Consider the following 20348-nt stretch of genomic DNA (forward strand, 5'->3'; position numbering starts at 1 on the left):
TTGAATTAATGTAAGCTCACTAAAGCAAAATAAAATAAAGCTGTATCTTTTAGGAAGTGGTGCTGGAGATGTTTTAGGTGAAAAATGTAAAAGAAGAAAGCATCTGTCAGTGGAGACCAGTGGTTTATTCACCATGTTCCTGATGCCAGATGTCCATGGTCACAGCTGAGCTGTGGGGCTGGTATGGCACAGGCGTGGGAGCCGTGGGGCGGGACTCCGTGAGCACCCAGGTGGGTGGACAGCACAGTTCAGGTGCCCTCGACCCTGACGGCCAAGGTCAGCTCTTGGCTCATGTTTCCCTCGCGGATGGCAGTGTTTGAGTGGCAGAGCGACACTGACAGCTTACTGAGCAAGTGAGGACCACTTCAGTGGGAAGTGCGCTTTCTTTTTCTTGATACCCTGGAATGAAAATTAGACGCGATCTGTTCCTTTCATGTCCTCTTTATTTTAAGTTGAGAGGAAAGAATATTTGTTTGGGATGAGATGCTCAGATAATGGACACCGTTGATGAAACGTCTTTCAAGTGTTGTCCAGCTGGCGTCCCGTGGCAGGGACAGGAAGCCCCCGTGGGGCGAGGAGGCGCCAGACAGGTGCACATGGCGCTTCGCCGGCACTCAGCCCTGCATAGGTTGCCCAGCTTTGCTGAGTGCGTGCTGTGGCCGCTGCTTCACTTGGAGCCTCTTTCTCTCCCTTCTCTTTAAATGGGTGTCCTCTCTGCTTCTCCCTGACCCAGACCAGGGTCCATGACGACTCCACAGTGTCAGAATTGAATGCCTCAGTACACATGGGGATCTTGAGCGGCTGCCGCGGGAGACAGGTAAAACCTTATGCCTGGTGGTACTCTGTTTCTTTTTTTCTTTTTTTTTCCATCCTCACTCGAGGACATTTTTCCATTTTTTGTTCAGGTAGAGTGGGGGTGGGGGAGAGAGGAACAGAGAGAGAGAGAAACATCGATGTGAAAGGGACACATCGAGTGGCTGCCACCCGCACAACCGACCAGGGCCGGGGACAAACTGCAACCGAGGTACATGCCCTTAGCGGGAACCGAACCCGGGCCTCTCAGGACCGCAGGCTGACGCTCTAACCGCTGAGCCAAACCGGCCAGGGCGGTGGTACTCTGTTTCCAAGGCCAGTGCCGTGGGGCAGAGTCAGGTAGCTTTACATGACATCCTGCACATTCTGGAATATGACTGACTTTCCTCTGCTCTCCTCTCTGGGTCCTGACACTTGGCAAGGCAAGTGGGAGCCTAATGAATCCACTTCAACGTGGCAGTGATTGAAGGACCTTGTTTTGGGGGGAGTGGCTTCAGTCATGCAGGCCGTGCTTCACAGGGTAATGACCCACATTCTTGGATGCAGGCGACCCCACACTCCGGGAGAGCAGAGGTTCAAGTAAGTGGACTCAGAAAGTAGGCCTGGGTGGTTCAGAGCTTAGGGGTGGGGGAGAGAATTCCTTGGGTGGGAGGGAAAAGGAAGAACAGATTCAGTTCCTTCATGGCATTTTCTTAGGCTCTGATTATGTTCTTCTTTTGTTCATTGAGATGCTGTCTGCCTTCTGAGGATGGTCTATGGTAGGCAGCTGGACAGGCCTCTCTAACATTGATCCCTTCTTCTGGACGTGGGAAAGGTGACTGGACTCAGGACTGTATTCTGCAAGACAGGAAATAGGAAAGTGGCCCGGTGCCCGGTGGCCTGACATTTCTTTATGTTGGCTACTGTGAGCGGGCAGCTAGAACACCACCAGGCTGCAGGCCCCATGGTAGGGGTGCAGGGCGAGCCCAAATGGGGCTCAGGGTTTCTGAGGACACAGTGCAGAGGTGCCAGGTGGCTTTGGGGGGCCCCAGCTTCACAGGAGCCTACTCTCTCTTGTTATCAATCAAGTGTGATTGGAATAAGTTTTGATTCATAATTCTCAAATACAGGAGTGATAACAGGTATCGAAGTCACCCTGAGAATACTAGTGAGGGGCAGTTAAATGAGCAAGGAGGCCTTGCTAGGAGTATGCACAGTGTGTCTGTTGGGATGGGAAACAGGAGGCAGCCTGGGGTTAGATTGGACGATAAGGTGCCTCAGGTTGGGTGGCAGGCAACCAACCCACTGCTGGGGAACTTGATCCCCTTCTTTGAGAACTCGAGTTGGGGTCATCCTGTTCTTACTGAGAATTTGAGTTTGTATGCCCAGATGTTGCATACAGTGGAAGGAGGTGGCCAGTCCTTCCTGGGGACCTGCTCTGTTTTGTGCGCTGGTGAGCAGTGGGCAAGGTTGGAGGTGGCTCTCCTGAGGCACAGCTACTGGTGCTGCCTAGCTACCTCGACTTGTTTTTAATTTAATAAACTTCACTTTTTAGAACAGTTTTAGATTTACGGAATTATCACAGAAATAGTACAGAGTTCCTGTATGCCCCGGTACAGTTTACCGTTGTCATCGTCGTACATCAGAGGGGACATTTGTCACACCTAATGAACCAGTGTTGACACATTATTTATTCACATTTCCTCAGTTCCTCCCTTACGCCCTCTTTCTGTCCCAGATCCCACCAAGATCCACATGATGTTTGGTCATGACGTCCCTTTAGGCTCCTCTGGGCTGAGCCCGTGTCTCAGACTCTTCTGTTTTTGATCCCTCAATAGTTTTGAGGCGGACTGGTCAGGCGTTCTGTTGAGTGTCCCTCTGTTGGGATGTGTCTGATGTTTTCTCATCATTGACTGGGCCATGAGTTTGGGGAGAAAAGCACAGAGGTACAGTGCTGTCGTCATGGATCATATCAGGCCTGTGCCACCAACACAGCTCACCTCCATGATGCTGACCCTGGTGTCCAGCGGGTCGTGTCTGTTAGGTGTTTCCATTGGGAACCTCCTCCTTGCCTCCCAGGGCTTTGCCATGTGCTCTCTTTGGAGCATCACTAGCACAGCCCACACTCCAGGGCTCCTTTGGGTTGTGGGGTCTCCCACACAGAGACCTGTCTCTTGCCCCCACGTTATTTATTCCGTCACTGATCGGTGTGGACTCCCACATACGTCTGTTTTGGCACTTCAGGTGCCTGTTCCATGTCTCTAGGACTTTAAACATCTTGGCAGTTAGTGGCATTTCCGAGAAAGAGGCAGATTGGTAACTGTTATTGCATAGAATTGAGGTGATCTTAAAGAAGAAGCTAACCACCAGGAGATGAGCACTGTCCTGTCTAAAACAGTGGGACCTTGTTGGAAATCCTAATTGTGACTTCTGCCCCAGTTTCTCTAGTCAGTTTAGCATCAGCTTTTCCAAAAAGCAGGATTTGTGATCTTTTTGTCAGTGCTTTACTTTGGCAATAATCCTAAAGGGCTTCTTTGTTGCTATTAAGGATGGCTGTATAACTGTCCTTCTCTCTTCCCCACCTTCCTGGCCCCCCAAAAAGAAGAAAGGATTATCTCTAGAAACTTGGACTGAGGTTGGGCGGCTCGGGAGGTCCCTTCCTGTGGAGGAAGCTGCATCTGGCACGTCCTCTGACACGGACAGTATCAACTTCAAAGAGTGTCGAGAACAGATGCCAGTAGACCCAGGAGATGTGGAGGGGACCAGGGTCAGGGCTCCACTCTGACTACTGAGGATGAAAACCTGATTTCAGCTCCAGACCTTACATACAACGCCGTTCCACGGCTGCCCCCCCCTTGGTTCGTAGCCCATCAATTTCACCAGGTGTAAATACGTTTGATGCATAAAAATGGATTTCTCCTTCGGATTTTTGATGTTCCAAGAAGCAGAATGATGCCATTTCCATTCTGTGGTAATAAAGGTCAAGTACCCCGTGCCAGGCAGGGGCCCAGTCCCAGGTGGTGAGGGAGGAGGGCAGGGCGGTAAACCCCTCCACTCTTGTCAGACAGTCATGTTCACAAAGGCCCGGGCCTCTCTCAGGGCCTCCTCCACAGGGCCACCATGACAGCCTTTCTCACCCACAGACAGGGCCCTTCTCTGCTCTTGCACATCAGCACTGAGACGGAGCCTTGCCGGTGCCATGGTGCGTCCCATGTATTGCCGATCGGGTGGGGCTTCACCCCCACGACCCTGTGACGGGTTGTTCCAGCAGAGGCTGGGGTTGGGGCAGGGTAGAGGCCCACTGACTGCTGGGGCACACTGAGGGCCGCTGTTTTAGTTCCTGTGGCATTTTTATCCCGAGCTGCTTCTGTTTGGCCATCGCCTCATGACAAGGACTTCAGTGTGGATGACATGATCAGCCACAATCACACATCAGGATCAGGGGTGGCTTAGAAAAACAGGCTTTATTACTAACTCCTCTCTACCCGCTTCCTGAGTGAGCTTTCGGGGAGCTCTGTGCAGGGCAAGAAAGTGGGGGGAATTCTTACAAATGTACAGCCTGCCTGTCCACAGCCAGGGGAGCAAAATTTAACAATTATTTATCCATGAAGCCTTTTTACAGACAAAAAAGTGCTGGAAGCCTGATGTGCTTTATAAATCAGAGGCCTTCTGTAAAAATAGGAACCTCATACAGAAGTCTCTGGGATAGACTGAGGCCCAAGGGGCTGTGGACAAAACCACTTTGTGTGGTGGGCGAGTGTTGTAGCCTGGATGTGGCACCTTTGCAAGGCTCTGCCCCTTCTTGGTTCTGTCGCTTCCTTCACACGAAGACGCCTTCCTCTCTGAAAGTGACCTGTCTCCAGTAGGTAGCAGAGGTACCACGTTAATACAGACCATCGGGGAGCAAAAACGAGGTCTCTTGGAAAAAGAGAGCTTGAGTTTCTTTAAAGAACAAAACAGTAGAACGTCCCCAAAATAGTTTCATGAATGGCCATCTCTTCTAAAATAAGTTCCAGGTGTTAAAAAATATAATAAAAGCTATAAGAGTAACGAAGACGTTTTAGTTTTTCATGTAATTAGATACAACTACCTATATTTTAAAATTTTGTATCAGGCAGCCTTGAAATTCAAAATTCAAACCCAGTGAAGTTATGAAAGAACACATTTTTAAATACCCTCAGTAAATGTGATGCTGGTAACACCGCAGGCCCGTCCCTGGTTTCCACGGGGCAGCGTATTCTGGTGGCCCAGGCTGCAGGCGGGACCACATGAGGCCATCTCTGACCTGACAGCTTTCAGTCTCTTCCAGTCAGACCTGATAGAAACGTAAAGCATTCATTCTTTATGAGTTTGTGAAGATCAGCCCCTTTCTCCTTCTCCATCCACAAGGTGATTTATGGGGAGGATTTACTGGGTAAACCAGTTTCTTCAGTTAGCCAGTGTGTACACTGGCTGTTCAAAAGCTTTGAACTGTGGAAACGTAGAAACCTGTTCAGAAGTCAAGAGTATAATGGAAAGAACCCTCGTGCACGCACATCTGTCCCCTCTCCTCCTGACTTGTCTTCTGGAGTAAAGAGCAGTCCCACACCATGTCATTTTACTTGTAGGTGGTATGATCTCTGATGGGTCAGGATTGTTCAAAGTGCCACCGCTGGCCGGCCACCAGCAACCCCAATCCTAAGGGAACAGTCAGCTGACAGTTCTTCCTTGGCGCCCATTGCTTCAGTGTCCTTCAAAGTATTACTCTTTTTGTGTGTGTGTGTGTGTGACTCCTCACTCGAGGGTATTTTTTCCATTGATTTTTAGATAGAATGGAAGGGGGCAAGGGAGAGGGAGAGAAACAGCGATGTGAGAGAGACACATCGATTGGTTGCCTCTTGCATGAGCCCCTACCGGATCGGGGATCAAACTTGCAACCCAGGTACATGCCCTTGACCAGAATCAAACTTATGACTCTTTGGTCCATGGGCTGATGCTCTAACTACTGAGCCAAACTGGCCAAGGCCCATAAAATTAATCATTTCAAGGTGATGGATTTTGTTGTTAACTTGGGCTGGGAGAGAGGTGCAGACCTGCCCAGGTGTGAGGGACATTTGTTCCGAGGCCACGTGCGATCCCCCCTCACTTCTGTTCCAGTATATTGTAGGGATGTACCGTCTATGATTTGCTCTCTGGTGTCTCCCCTCTCCAAGGGTGCAAAGTGAGCCAGCATCAGGGAAGCCCTGGGCCAGTGTGAGGATTTGAGTTTCTACTCAGATTCCAAGTGAAGATACACCTCAAATCCTTAGAGAGGAGACAACCCAACCTCCTTTAATTTAGGGCCTTTTTCTAATACTATGTGCTCAGGTAATACCATCCTTTAAATTTTCAGATTCTAGGATATGAAATTGGTATGGTGTTTGATTGAAATTATTTACTGCAAAAAAAAACCAAGTATTATATTTACTTTTTTCCACAATGCTTTTTGTGGCCCATTGTGGGCATGATCCTGTACCGGCTTTGTGGGGTGGGGCAGAGGATGAAAAGGCTGTTATCTCCCAAGGCAGCCTGGTGGACTTTGGGGCTCCAACCCCCCACTCAGAGCACCTGAGGAAGGGCCTCCTCTTTCCTTCACCTCCCGCTGCATTTAATGCTCATAAGCTTCGTGCCCTGACTCCATGTCATGGACATGGGCTCTGCTTAGTGGAGTAGCAGAGTGCTTTAATCTTAGACGTTTGTTGGCAAATTTTAATGTATTTTTCTCCTTTTGTTTTTCAGGTATTCGTTTGGTAAGTGAAAATCATTTAGAAAAACGCTCTGCGAGAGTTAACGTTTTGTGTTGGGGTATGTATCCTTGTGCCTTTTTTCCTGGCTTTCTCATTGCTTGAGCATCTGCCATCACCCACAGGTTTCATCATGTTCTGATGCCATTTTTGTTATCTAACCTGGACTCCTACCCCCAGCCAGCCTCCTTGCCCAGAGTGGTGGACTAACACAGATGAGGGTCTCGTGCATTTTCAGGTCCACTCTGTGCAGAGCCGGTCTCTGTATGGGTAGAGTGTCTCACAAGTGACAGCAAGCAGTGATGGTTCCATTGCATGTGACGGATCCATGCCCCAACCCTGGATAAAGGAAAAGGCCTATGACATGTGTGTTCCCCTCTCCAGGCCACACTGAGTCCCAGTGGACATGAGCCCGTGGACACCCTACAACAGAGGAGGGTTCACCTGGTGTTCTCACTGACTGATAGTGTGCCCCAAAGGTGGTCGGATTTGGTAGGGGGAGGACTTCAGGTCCCCCCAGCCTGTGGTCTGAGGGGAATGCACACAGAGTGAGCGTGCTGAGTAAGGTGTTTGTTCAGATCGATGGGCGGTGGGACCCTGGCCGTGAACAGAGGACAGTCCCCAAGTGAACAGGACTACAGAGGGCTGGGCACGACACAGGTTACATTTGGGTCTCACCAGCTTATATGCCATTACAACAAAGACATCAGCCTCTCAGAATACAGATCCCCTCAGCTTGGCATCCTCATGTTCAGGACACAGTCCCAGCCACACAAGAAGCACAGAACCAGGATATCAGTCCCATTCTGGACGGAATAGACAGTCGACAGAGGCCAACCCCAAGATGCCCAGATGCTGGGATTTTCAGACAGGGCCCAAGCAGGTACCAAGGCTCAGTACTGAGGTGAGGGAAACCGGGCTCCAGAGGAGTGGGAAAGTGCGCTCGTGGCAGGAAAATCGAAAATACAGCAAAGAACCACATGGAAATTTCAGAACTGAAAAATACAATATCTGAAATAAGAAATTCTCCAGGTAGGCTGGATAGTAGGGTGGAGGTGACAGAGGAATGAAAGACATCACCCAGGTTGAGACTGGACAAAGAATGGCCAAAAAGTTTCCAAATGTAGTGGGACCCATAAATGTACAGAGGCAGGAAGACTGGTGAACCCCAAACAGCATAAATAAAAGAAAACCTCCTGCTCACGTCATCTGACATCAATACCAAAAACCAAAGGGGAAGGGAGAATCTTGAAAGCAGCCAGAGAAGCTTAACACGGCCCCTGAAATGGTTGGACGCTGGCACCCAGGAACAGTGGTGCTGAGTGGACACCACCCACCATGATCCTGCACCCAGACAGCGCCCTCCAGGGATGGAGGGGAAATAAGGAGAAGTACGAGAATTTACTGCTGGCGGACGAGCGTTGCAGGAACGCTGCAGGCAGCTCTCCAGACTGAAGGAAAGTGACAGGACGTGGGGACCGTGGGTCCCTGGGCGAGAATGTAGAACACGGAAAACAGTGAAAACACAGGTTAATGTGAAGATGGTTTTTCTTCACTTCCTTCAAAATACATATCACTGTTTAAGGCAAAAGGAATCCTTTGTCTCCTGAGATTTGTAATGCCCTCAGGAATACATGCGACAGGCGTCACCTGGAGCACGGTGGGAGGCACAGGTGGACCTGTGTGGCTGCAGTGTCCTCATTTTCTGTGAAGCACACATTACTAGATTTAAATAGATTTAAAAGTTAAGGCTGTTTATTATAGTCCCTGGAGCATGCACCAGGAAAATGGAGAATCACAGTGAAAACATCAATACACACATTTAAGGCATGTTCTAAAAACATTTGAATGACCAAAAAAGGCAGAGAAGGAGGAACACCGGAATAAAAATAAGGATTTAATAGGAAATAAAAAATTAAGTGGTAAACCTAAATACCATATCAGTAATTACATTAAGTATTAATGGACTAAACACTCCAGTTAAAAGACAGGAATTGGCAGAACAAATTAAAAAGAAAAAAGTAAGATGCAGTTATATTCTTCTAGAGATAATGCACATTAAATATCAAAACACAGAAAGTTTGAAAGAAAATAGATGGGAAAGGTACACTGGAGACAGTAGTCAGAAAGTAAGTTCAAGATTGATCATCACTGGAGATAAAGGGTGTATCACTGGGCAGGAAGACATAACAGACCTCAAAGTACATGAAATTTTAAAAAGTGATAACTGGCCTTGGCCGATTTGGCTCAGCAGTTAGAGTATTGGCCTGTGGACCAATGAGTCTCGGGTTCAATTCCAGTCAAGGGCACATACCTCGGTTGCGGTTCATCCCCAGCCCTGGTGAGGGTCGTGTGGGAGGCAGCTAGTCGATGTGTCTGTTTCACATCTATGTTTCTCTCTCTCTCTCTCTCTCTCTCCCTCCCTCCCTCCCTCTCCCTCTCCCTCCCCCTCCCCCTCTCCCTCTTCCTCTCCCTCTCCCTTTCTCCTACTCTATCTGAAAATAAATAGAAAAATATCGAGTGAGGATTTAAAAAAATAATAATAAAATAAAAATTTAAAAAATAATAATAAAAATAAAAGGTGACAACTGGCCTTGGCTGGGTAGTGGTTAGAGTGTTGGCCTGCACATTATAGGCTCTCTTGTTCAATTCCTGGTCAAGGTCAAGGGTATGTACCTGGGTTGCAGGTTCAATCCCCAGCCCTGGTCAGGGTGCATGCGGGAGGCAACCAATCAATGTGTCTCTCTCACATCAATGTTTCTCTCTTTCCCTTTCTTTCTCTTTTCCCCTCTCTCCCTCCCTTCCACTCTCTCTAAAAGTCAATGGAGAAAAAATATCCTTGGGTGAGGGTTAACAAAAAATAAAAGTGCGAACTGGAGGGAGACAGAAAAGGAATTTCGGCACCTCCCCTCAGTTGACAGAACAACTGGATGGAAAACTGGTAAAGGGATGGACTCTCTGAACGGCACCGCCTGGCTCCTGGCTCTAATGGGCGTTTCTGAGAACACACATGCACGTGGGTCGTCCACCAGGAACACCAGCCACATGCCAGGTCGCACACAAGGATTACATCGAAAAGGGATTAAGTCATATAGAGGTTCTGTTTCCCTGAGAGACTGTCTCTCCCACCCTAACAGTAAGCTGGATATTCTGCAAAAGCCAATTTTTCTGGACACCCTCAGCACGCTGCATTAGCAGAGCAGCCAAGGGATCAGAATTCCCATCCTCCCTGACTGAGGAGGGACAGACCTGAGACCGGCTTTACTTCCATCTGGGAGAAAGAGGGAGAGGGTGAGGAGAAAGCCACCAACAACTTGAATTCTTAGAGGGACAATTGTTACCAGACATGAAGTTCTTGCTTACTTAGTGTTATGGACTGCAAGCCTCCATGAGGCTTGTGAGAAAGATTGGTGCAGGTGGGGTGACCACATAGGGTCTCCTTAGTTGTGCAGTGTGGGAGGTGACTGGCCACTGACACACGCACCTGCCCCCTGGACTGTCCTTTTATTTATTTATCCTCACCCGAGGATATTGTTCTACTGATTTTTTTTTTTTTTTTTTAAGATAGAGTGGGAGGGAGGGAGAGAGAGAGAAACAAATGTGAGAGAGAGACATTGATCCATTGCTTCCCGCACGACCCCAGCTATGGCCAGGGATTGAACCCACAGTCAAGGTACATACCCTTGATCGGGAATTGAACCCAAGACGCTTTGGTCCGTGGGCCAGTGCTCCAACTACTGAACCATACCAGCCGGGGCTGGACTCTCCTTTCATAAGAAGCAGAAGCCTCAGACCACTTGGAAGGGGACATCAACCCTATGCACTGAGGTCCCTGGGAGAAGGGGCTCTGTGAGAGGGGGCCCTAGATCGTGTCTGATACAGAGCATGCTCTGCTACTTCTGGGGACTGTTGGTGAGTGGAGCTGGGGGAGAATGAGAGGAATTCTGGGAAGGCCCCATCCTAAAACTGCAAGTGAGGCTGGACCAGAAGCTGAGAGTCCCTTCTCCCACCATCTGCCTAGCACTCAAAGACAGGTAGCAGCTTGGGAGAGGCTGATCCTGTTGTGGGACACAGGAGCTGCTGGACATGAGAAACCCCCAGGTCCCACGCTGAGCACAGCAAGTGACTTAAGCCCCTCCCTAGAAAGTTGCAGCCTATGGTCATTGAGGGTCATAAAGGAACAACAAACCCAAACGCAGCTCATTTTCTGGCTAGATTGTCCCATCCCCACCACCACCCCTCCCCAACTAAATAGCCTTACTGTGCACGCTTATTTCTAGGTAATTATGTTCACCTCAGGAGCTACTGTTTTTCTACACACAATGTCTGACATAATAAAAAAAATCACAAGACAATACCCCCCCCAATGGACTTGCTGACAGTAGATTGTTGAGAGATGCAGCAATCAGTAGAGATGATCCAGATGCTGGGGCTCTCAGGGACCTTGAGTAACAGTTGTGCACGTGTCAGAGGTTCTAGTGGAAAAGGTGACAACCTGCAGGAATAGATGAGCTGTTCAGCAAACAGGGAAACTACAAATGAGCCAGATGGAAATGTAAGAAATAAACAATAGAGTCAGATCTGGACTTCCTTTCATGGGTTTGCAACAGAGCAGACGCAGCTGAGGGGGAAAAAATCAGTAAACTTAAAGGTATTAAAAATAAAACAAATGGGGGGAAAAGAACAGAATAAAAGGTCTGAGCCAGCGGGAGATCACATCCACAACACAAGGCCAGTGTAGAGCAAAATAGCTTTATTGCATGCGCCTGGGTGCAGGCGTGCTGAGCCGTAAAGAGCTCAGCATTGAAATGTCCTTGTTCCCTGGCTTATATAGCTACAAACTACAGAAACAAACAAAAAACTACATTAAAAAAAAACCCCCACATTCTCTTGGTGCCACTTTTTGGTGCCAGGGCTGTTACAATCTGTCTCAGAGGTAAGGAGGAGTCTGCTTCAGTAGAGGTCAGGGCTATCATTAATCTCTCTTTTTTATGGTCCCTCCAAGTTTTCCAGGGCCACCATTAACCCTTTATCTTCTGAGTGTCAGGCCCAGGGTCTTTAGAAAACTGCTCAGGTGTTTACGTGCAGGAATAACTGGTCAGAATGGAGTTTAATTTTGTTAAAACATTATTAATGCTTTCACAGAACAGCACCTGAGGGCTGATGGACAATATCGAACAATTTAACATAAAGGTAATTGAAGAGAGGAAAAGAGAGAAAGAAAGGGCAGAAATAAAGTCCAAGAATTTTCCTAAATGAATGCAAGGCAAAATTCCACAGATTCGAGAATTTTAGAGGTCACTAAGTAAGAAAATCATATTTACCACACACATTCCTAGATATGTTATAGTCAAACTATCAGAAATCAAAGAGAGAGAAAATCTTAATTGAAGCCAGAGGTGGGAAAGACAGTTATAGGGGAACAAAGATAATAATAATAGCACACTACTCATTAGAAACTGTACCAGCCAGAGGACGAGAGTGACATCTTAAAGTGCCAGCAAGGAGGGAAACCCAGAATTCTATGCTCAGCAAAACTATCTTCAACAATTAAGGCAAAAACGAAGCCCCCCCCCATTGATTTTAGAGAGAGAGAGGGAGAAGGCGAGAGAGTTAGAAACATTGATGAGAGAGAACATGGATTGGGTGCCTCCTGCATGCCCCCCACTGGGGATTTGGCCCCCAACCTGGGCATGTGCCCTGAGCAGGAATTGAACTAGCGACCTCTTGGTGCATGGGTCAACACTCAACCACTGAGCCACACCGTCTGGGCAAAATGAAGTCTTTTTCAGGTGACCTACACTGTCAGAAATGTTTTGTTTTGTTTTATCCTCACCCGAGGATATCTTTCAATATTTTGTTCAGATAGAGTGGGAGGGGGAGAGAGAGAGAAACATCGACATGAAAGGGACACATCGAGTGGTTGCCACCCGCACAACCCAACCAGGGCCAGGGACAAACTGCAACCGAGGTACGTGCCCTTAGCGGACACCGAACTCGGGTCTCTCCAGACCGCAGGTCATCGCTCTAACCGCTTAGCCAAACCAGCCAGGGCGACACTGTCAGAAATGTTAAAGGAAGTTCTTCAAACAAAGCACTGGAATTTGTTAGAATGAGGGTATATACAAAGAAAAGTTTCCTGATTTTTAATTACCGTAAAGGTAGGTAACAAAGCAAAAATTTAAGTTTAAAATTTAAAGCAAAGCAATTAGACTGTTGCAAACCAGTGTCCCTCACCAACTTTTTAATTGTCCAAACCGAGGGTGTCCAGTGATGTGGCTGTGCTCAGAGTTGGGAGCTGCCAGGCCTTTATGGCTGGTGGTGGTTACATTGTCTCTCTGTTCTCAAATTTGCACTTTTTTTTTTTTTTTTAAATCAAGAAGAAGCAAGCAATAGAATTATTTCAGGAAATATTCTCTTTTCCATTTACAACTCTACCATGGCCTAATCATAACCAGTTCTATAACCTGTGAGTTACGTGCATTTGTGTCAAAGGAAAGGAAACTTTCATAAGTTTGGGATTGAGGTTAGATGTGAGAAAGAACTGGGCTGTCTGCACCTTCTGAATTAGGATTTATTTGATATCAAAATTATCCTCAAAGAAATCTGCCTTGTCTAACATTTAGATAAACCCTCTTGTTTTAGTGAACATTATTTATTTGATTTATCAGAAACTGCAACAGTGTTCTTTTTCCCAGTTATGACTGATGAAATCACCAGATTCTAACTCCCATGCGCTTTGATGCAGTGAATTCTAGGAAGTTACCATAAAATCAGTTTTTGTGGAGCAAACCAAGCACATACACTGTGGGGCCTGTGGATGGACAGGCACAGGTAGCAGAGGCAGCAAGAAATAACTAACACTGGTTCATGCTCTCTTGACTTCTTGACAGACGCCTTTGGGGTAGGCTCGCTGTTCCGTCTTGGGTGAGGCAACAGGGGCTTAGAGAAGTCGGTGGTCACTGAGGATCACAAGACCGGTAGTGATGTGAGAGCTAGGATGTGGACCCAGGGCCTCTGACATGGAGCTGGTGACCCTGGTGAAACTCGGCATTTGTAAATAGAGTGTGGGGAAAGCATTGGGGTGAGGTGCCTGGGCACTGCACAAAGAACAGTCTGCAAGAATGGATGTTGTTGCTTCAATCATGCATTAATTCAGGAAAGGCCGCACTGGGGATGATTCTAGAACTCCCCTCCCCACACCCCCAATTGCTTGCCACAGCCCCAGACCTTCAGCCCCAGTTGGTGGTGGCGCCTCGGATGGCCTCTGTTAACAGGACTCTTGGGCTAATAGTTACATTTTGTTCCAAATCAAAGCAAGTTTGTTCTCCATTCATGCTTCTGTTGGTATATCTGGTACTCTTTGCAAGTTTAACTGCCTCTGGTCGCAGGCGGTAATGGAGACTGAGAAGCCAGCTGCTGACTTGCTACTACATTTCCTTCTGAGAGTCCTGAGTAGGATTGCATGTCATGTGCTGTCTTCTGTGTAGCACTTGGCGGACCACTCCCACTGAGTGTCCACGAGCACAAATTAAGAAGACCCCTAATAGTCACAGCAGCTGGCTTGCCACTGGGTGACTGCTAAGCATCTCTGCTCTGTTTCCTCCAGGCACTGTGGTGGGGGGCCCAGAACAGCCCAACTGAAGGGACTTTTGACGTTTTAGGAACTTTTCCAACTGGCCTCCTTCAGGAGTTGCCTACAAGAACTTAGTTTTCCTAATGAGCATCTAGATCATCCTATCCTGTTTGTATTTATTTCTCTATGATCTCATAAATGAATGTAGATGTAGATATATTAATGAACATACAACTTAATTATATCTATTGTCTTTATTTTGCAAAATGGACTTTGATGAAACTAAAACAACTCGGTTACAGGCCGAGATACCAAGCTGCACCACAGCGCAGCAGTCTCAGGCAGTGCAGTGCCCCCGCAGCCGGCTGGCGAACAGAACCGTGCTGCTCAGGCTCCCCTGTTGGCTGTGTTGTCTCCAGCCGCATGCGCTCTCTGGCTTAGTTAAAAGTAAGTGAAATAAACCCGCTGGGGTGGCTCAGTGGACTGAGTGTCGTCCCACGGACTGAGAGGTCCCAGTTCAATTCCTGGTCCGGGCACATGCCCGGGTTTCGGGCTCAATCCCCAGTGGGGGGCCATCGATGTTGCTCTCTCTCTCCCTTCCTCTCTAAAAAACCAATAAAAACATATTTTTTTAAATTAAGTGAAATACAGGTGGCGTGCCTTAGCTGCACCTGTGGCACACCAAATGCTCAGTAGCCACATTGGACCAAGCTAATCACGGATCATCTCCATCACTGGAGCAAGTTCTGTGGATGGCTGGTCAGAGGATGCCCTCTGGTTAACCAACATTTTCTGGGGAGCTCAACCACCTCTCTCCTCTGACCACTGTGATGCAGCAGGTGTAGGTATAACCCCATTGGTTTGGGAGTAGGGACATATGGCTGGTCTCCTGCCTGAAGGAGGCGTAGTCAGGGACTCTCTGGTTCTTTCCTTTGTTCAGTAACCAGGTGTTTCCCAGGAGTTCTCAGTTTCTATGACCATTTCTCCACTGTCTTGAAGTCCCCTCTTCAATGTGGGTGTCACCTGCTGTTGTCCTGCAGCCCTATCCCCCCGGGGTCTTGCATCCCTGTTTGCATGGATGTGACTGCTGGGTAAGGGGACAGCATAGCGGAGGCCGTTTGCTCCAGCACGCAGGAAAACCACAGCGTTTGTGATGACTTGGCCTCACCAGCTGCATCTCTGCTGAAGCATTGACTGTGGCTGTGCTTTGAAATCTGCCGGTCTGGTAACTCTTACTTCAAAGAATGGGTCTGAAATGTGATTAATTCAGCGCCCCTGTACGTGTTGTTTCCTGCTCCTCTGTAGGAAGTGAGCTTTTTGATATTTGTGAGCTTGGGGCTGGAGCCTTTTCTGAAACTTCATGCCATCCTTGTGCACTTGAAAATAGTACAGAACCTGGCAGGCGGTGTAGGGTTCCAGGAGGGGCCTTCTGATCTTTTCATGGGCTGTTCTCGGCCCATGCCCTCCTGATGTGCTGAGCCCCCTAGGCTGTGTGCCTCAGCCTTAATGGACCGAGCACTCCCGGAAGGGGTCTCCTGTCCGCATTTGGTGAGGCTAGGACGAGCAAGGGCCATCGGAGTTGTTTCTTCAGGGGTGAGTCCCATGACTTAGTCCAAATGCTTCTGCAGAGTCTGCCCTCAGAGGCCAGACCCTCCCAGGCCTGGGGCAACCAGGAACACTAGGCAGGCAGGCAGGCAGGCAGGCAGGCAGGCAGGCTGCAGCAGGAACGCCTACTGCCTCACACACCTGACTGGCAGGGAGAGACTCATTCTGAGGTGTCCTTCGAGCTGCACGGGCTATTCATAGTGGTCCAGACAGACAGACCCGAAGAGGTGGGCATCCCGGAAGGCAGCTGATGACAGGAGGCTTCTGTGGGATGCATTCTGGACTAGTCCCTCTAATATATTTGTTCTGAATTGGTCCCTCTGATACACTGATTATTTTAATATCAAAGACATGTCAAAATCAGTAAAATTGAGCCTCAAGATCAGCTGCATTGAATGCATGGTTTGAGTTCTCAGTGTAGCGCTGGGAACAAGGATGGGGTAGCAAGGAGGCTGCAGGGTACAGAGGAGCCTGGGAGGCACCAGCACACTCTGGATGATTAAGGGGTCTGGAGGGAATCTCAGGGGAAAATCCTGGGGAAAGCGTTCCATGTTTTACTGCAGGCCTATCAGGCTAAGAGTCGGACAATTTAGGGATCCTTCATTTTAATAAGAGCCATAGTCAATGAATTATTGATTTATCCTGCCCTGGCCGGTTTGGCTCAGCGGTTAGAGCGTCGGCCTGCGGTCCGGAGAGACCCGGGTTCGGTTCCCGCTAAGGGCATGTACCTCGGTTGCAGTTTGTCCCCGGCCCTGGTTGGTCGTGCGGGTGGCAGCCACTCAATGTGGCCCTTTCACATCGATGTTTCCCTCTCTCTCTCTTCCTCTCTCTCCCTCCCACTCTGTCTGTACAAAAAATGGAAAAATGTCCTCGGATGAGGATAAAAAAAAAAAATTATTGATTTATCCTAATGTGAAAACCAAGTGTCAGCTAGTCTAGAGTCTTCCTCGGGGCTGGGCAAGTATTGGTGAGTGGTGCTGGGAGCAGCAGTCAGGGAGCAGGACCAGGAAGGAGGCCTTGGGGGCTGATCCAGGTAGTGCCCTGTGAGCTGTGAGCACACCAAGGTCTCCATGGGGGAGCCTTGTCATGGGTACGAGGAGTGAATCGCAAGGCTGCAGTGGCAGGTCCATGGCTGAACTCCAGCCTCCAAGGCAGTGCCAGGTGGCACTGCCCCAGACAGGCAGGTGTCCGGGAGGGGAGCTGAGGTGCGATGGGCCTCACCTGTGCAAGCATGGCGGGCCTCCACTGCAGCGACTGCATACAGGCCGCTTTCGAATTCCGTCACTGTCGCGGTACTGAGAGCAGCTTATCCTGCAGGACACTTCGCTTCTGCCTTATTAAGACTGTTTTCCAGGCAGGTCCAACGCTGGCGTCGTGTGTTTATGAGGCCTGGACACTTGAACCCAATGTACTCTGTCACAGCAGCGCCTCCCACCAGCCGTTGTGAATTAAATGCTCCCTGTGACCCCTCACCCTTGCTGCTCTTAAATTCATGCTTTAAAAACAGCTTAATGAGGGGTTTACTGGCTCAATTGGAAGTTTTTATTAAAACCTATTAGTGCTGGAGTGGAGCCTGCCTGCAGGAAGCGATTAGCTGCCTTGGAGCCCTGAGCCGCCTCAGCCGCAGCAGGTCCCCCCAAACCGTCTCCTGGTCCTCGTTTCGCCTGGTTCCCATATCCTCTGGTTTAATTATGGTTCGTCTGATTCTCTTCCCAGCCCCCATGTCCAAGAAAGCAGTTTCTTTTAATTAAATTATTCCCATAATCAGAGGCAGCCTCATCCGCCCAACCTGAGTTTGCCCAAGGCTGCAAGCCCTTTCTGGGGAGTCTCCGCTGCGGAGTCCTAGGTGCTGAGGGTTGATTTGAGAGCGGGCCAGCCCTGCCAGGGCCTCCCTCTTCCTCACCCAGCAGTCCAGCCTGAGGCCCTTCCTTGGTGCTCTGGGCTCTGGTGCTTCTCAACCAGGGTCTCGGATCAGTCTTGATGCAGGGGTGATGTTTCTGCCTTGTTCTTTCCTCTGTCCCCACACCGTACTTTCCTCTCAAGTCAGTGGGACACCAGCCTTCGAATGTCTTGAAGGGACCTGTCCTGGGTGTGACTTTGTGTTCCTGGTGGAGAAGGAGTGAGCCGGTGAGGGGTTGGCTCGGGGGAGGAGACTAAAGGTGATGTACGTCCCAACAGGGAGAAGCCGGTATTCCTGGCTGTCACCCAGTTTGGCACAGTTGTCCATGGGGCTTCATGGATTATTCAGGTTTCCCGACTGTCAGGTGCATGGCACTTGGACCAGGACTTCAAAGGGGAAAAAACCAGTTCTGGGGCACCGGAACCCTTTAGAATGTCTCTTGTGGTATGGGTTCTACTTCATGTGGTCACACACTCACTGTACATAGTGTGTGTTTTTAGTGTGATCTTTTTCATCTGATTTTGTCCCCCACCCCTTCCTGAGTTAACCACCCAGCTGACTGGCTTTCCTTCGCTTTGTGCCTATCAGATCTGTGCATCTGTGCTGCACGGGCCGGGTCAGTGTCTGCCCAAAGGGGCAATAGTGGTTGCATTTCTGACATTCTCTTTTTTCACTTAGTAATATCTGGTGATAATTACTTAGTTGAACCTAGAAGAAAGTATACTTTAAAGACCGTTTTTTTTTCTTATGCACATTACTTCTAGTTACCTATCTGTACTTCTAACACATGCATGCCTCTTTAATGTGCAGAATCCTAGAATACTGAAGAAGAATTTTGTTGCTATAATTTATACTTTCAGTCCTGAATCTTTGTGACTTTAGTCTGGAATGCTTCTAAATTACCTTTTATTTTTATTAAATAATGTCGATGTGTAAGTTAGATTAGCATTTGCTTTTCCATTTACAGTATAATTAATGACAGTATCACAGCTGACTTTTGAGAGTTTCCTGGGTGCCAGCATCCTAACAGTTAAAGGTTAGTTTCATCACCACCCCATTTTCTAGAGACTTGCTGTGCGTCCCTGCAGGCGAGGGTCCGCCTGACCTTGGCACACTCTCCCGGCTGCCTCCTAGCTGCGTCCTGATCAGAGCCCACTCCGCTTCCACCCCCAGCTGGAGTTCCACCGACTCTCCTGTGTAATGCTAAATACTGGTCAAAACAGCCATAGGCTGTTTTTGTTATGGGTCTCTTCAATCAAAGAACTGCTTTTATTTATCAGACTTTTTTTTAAAGTGTTCTAGCTCATTAATTTTTACTTTTTATAGGTTGCTTCCCCCTTCTGAGAGGAAGGGATTTATTATTTTCTAAGATCATGTGCTGATTGTTTAACTCATTAATTTTCCATCTCCTCTTATCTGCTAATGAAAGCATAGAGGCAGGAGACCACGCCCCTCGGACTGCTCCTGGCCCGCCCCTCAGCTGGGACCCTGTATCTCCCTGTCAGTGGCAGATAGTGTCCTTTATAATCCTCAGGGCTGATGCCTTTTTGATTCAAGTGCTATTTAGGGAGGAGCTTCAAAAATCCCAAGCCCTTAGGGCTTTATAAATTAATTTGTTGACCAGTTTCTGGTTTTATCACACGATGGCCTGAACCTGGGCATGTGCCCTGACTGGGAATCGAACCAGTGACCTCTAGGTGCATGGGTCAACACTCAACCACTGAGCCACGCTGGCTGGGCTACCTCCGAGTTTCTGAATAGGTTTGTACAGCTTGTTCTTGGTGTATTACTTTTAGACACTTCCTATTATGAATGATACGGATTATTCTCCCACGTCCCTACCGCTCTTCCCCTCTCTATCTCAGTGCAGCTATGTCACACACGTAATTTGTTGTTAAATAATCAGTCTTTACAGTATTGTGACTGTGTGAATATTGTTGAGCCAATAGTGAAGTGTATATATTTTTTCTAATAACTCTTTGTATTTCCTGTAATTAATAGTTACCTCTCCTTTTTTGGTTTGCTTTGTTTTTCATCTCTGATCATGTTTCAATAATTTGTTCCAGATTCACCAGCACAACTTCTTGACCTCTCTCAGTTGTTTTTTACTGAGTCAAACACATTAGGTAATCTCTCACTTTCCTCTCCCCACTTCACAGAGATTTCTGCACAGGACCTCTCGGTTACCGCCTAGAATGGATGCTTTCTAGGCCTCTGGAGTTGGAGATTATGGGGCAGGTGTACCCTTTGTCAGATTGGGCACCACTGACGGATTCGCCCCCTCCCCATTCTAGGGCTCCCTGTTAGTTCGTTGGGGCAGGTACCACGCTGTGCTGGGCGAGGCTCAGAGACGCAGCCTCTCTCCACCACCTTCTTCCCCCGCGTGTTCCAGAGCAGTGTTCTTGGCGGGGGTCATTTTCAAGCCCTTTCCTTGATCACACTTATATAAAGCATTTGGTGAGATGGTTCTTCTCTCCTTCTCCAGTATTAGCAGTTGCCTGTGAGGCAAGGTGAACCTGGCTGATTTTACCCAGGCTGCCAGTGCTGCTTCCCTGCCAGGTAAACACGCCTGTGTCCTAAACTGCAGTGAGCACCAGAGGCCAGAGAAGGGCTTTTGCTCTCATCAGACACCATCACAGCCCCTGGCTGGCTGGGACCTCCAGACTCTGCCGCGTGTCCCTGGAGCTTCCTGGCTGCAATGCCCCATTGTTGG

General features: G+C 48.5%; 1 protein-coding gene across 2 annotated transcripts in view; it reads left to right on the plus strand.

Moving 5' to 3' along the window:
• Positions 1 to 20348, plus strand: part of LMF1 (lipase maturation factor 1) — a 109190-nt gene that overhangs the window by 14863 nt on the left and 73979 nt on the right. The window contains exon 3 of one of the 2 annotated variants that reach the window (XM_036280493.1): positions 6550 to 6560. In XM_036280493.1, the coding sequence (XP_036136386.1) occupies positions 6550 to 6560 (11 nt within the window). Of the gene's footprint in view, positions 1 to 6549; positions 6616 to 20348 lie in introns of both variants that reach the window. The other variant, XM_036280492.1, reaches the window with a different exon arrangement.

The sequence above is a fragment of the Molossus molossus genome, unplaced genomic scaffold (assembly GCF_014108415.1).
Source record: "Molossus molossus isolate mMolMol1 unplaced genomic scaffold, mMolMol1.p scaffold_m16_p_3, whole genome shotgun sequence".
Taxonomy (NCBI): Eukaryota; Metazoa; Chordata; class Mammalia; order Chiroptera; family Molossidae; genus Molossus; species Molossus molossus.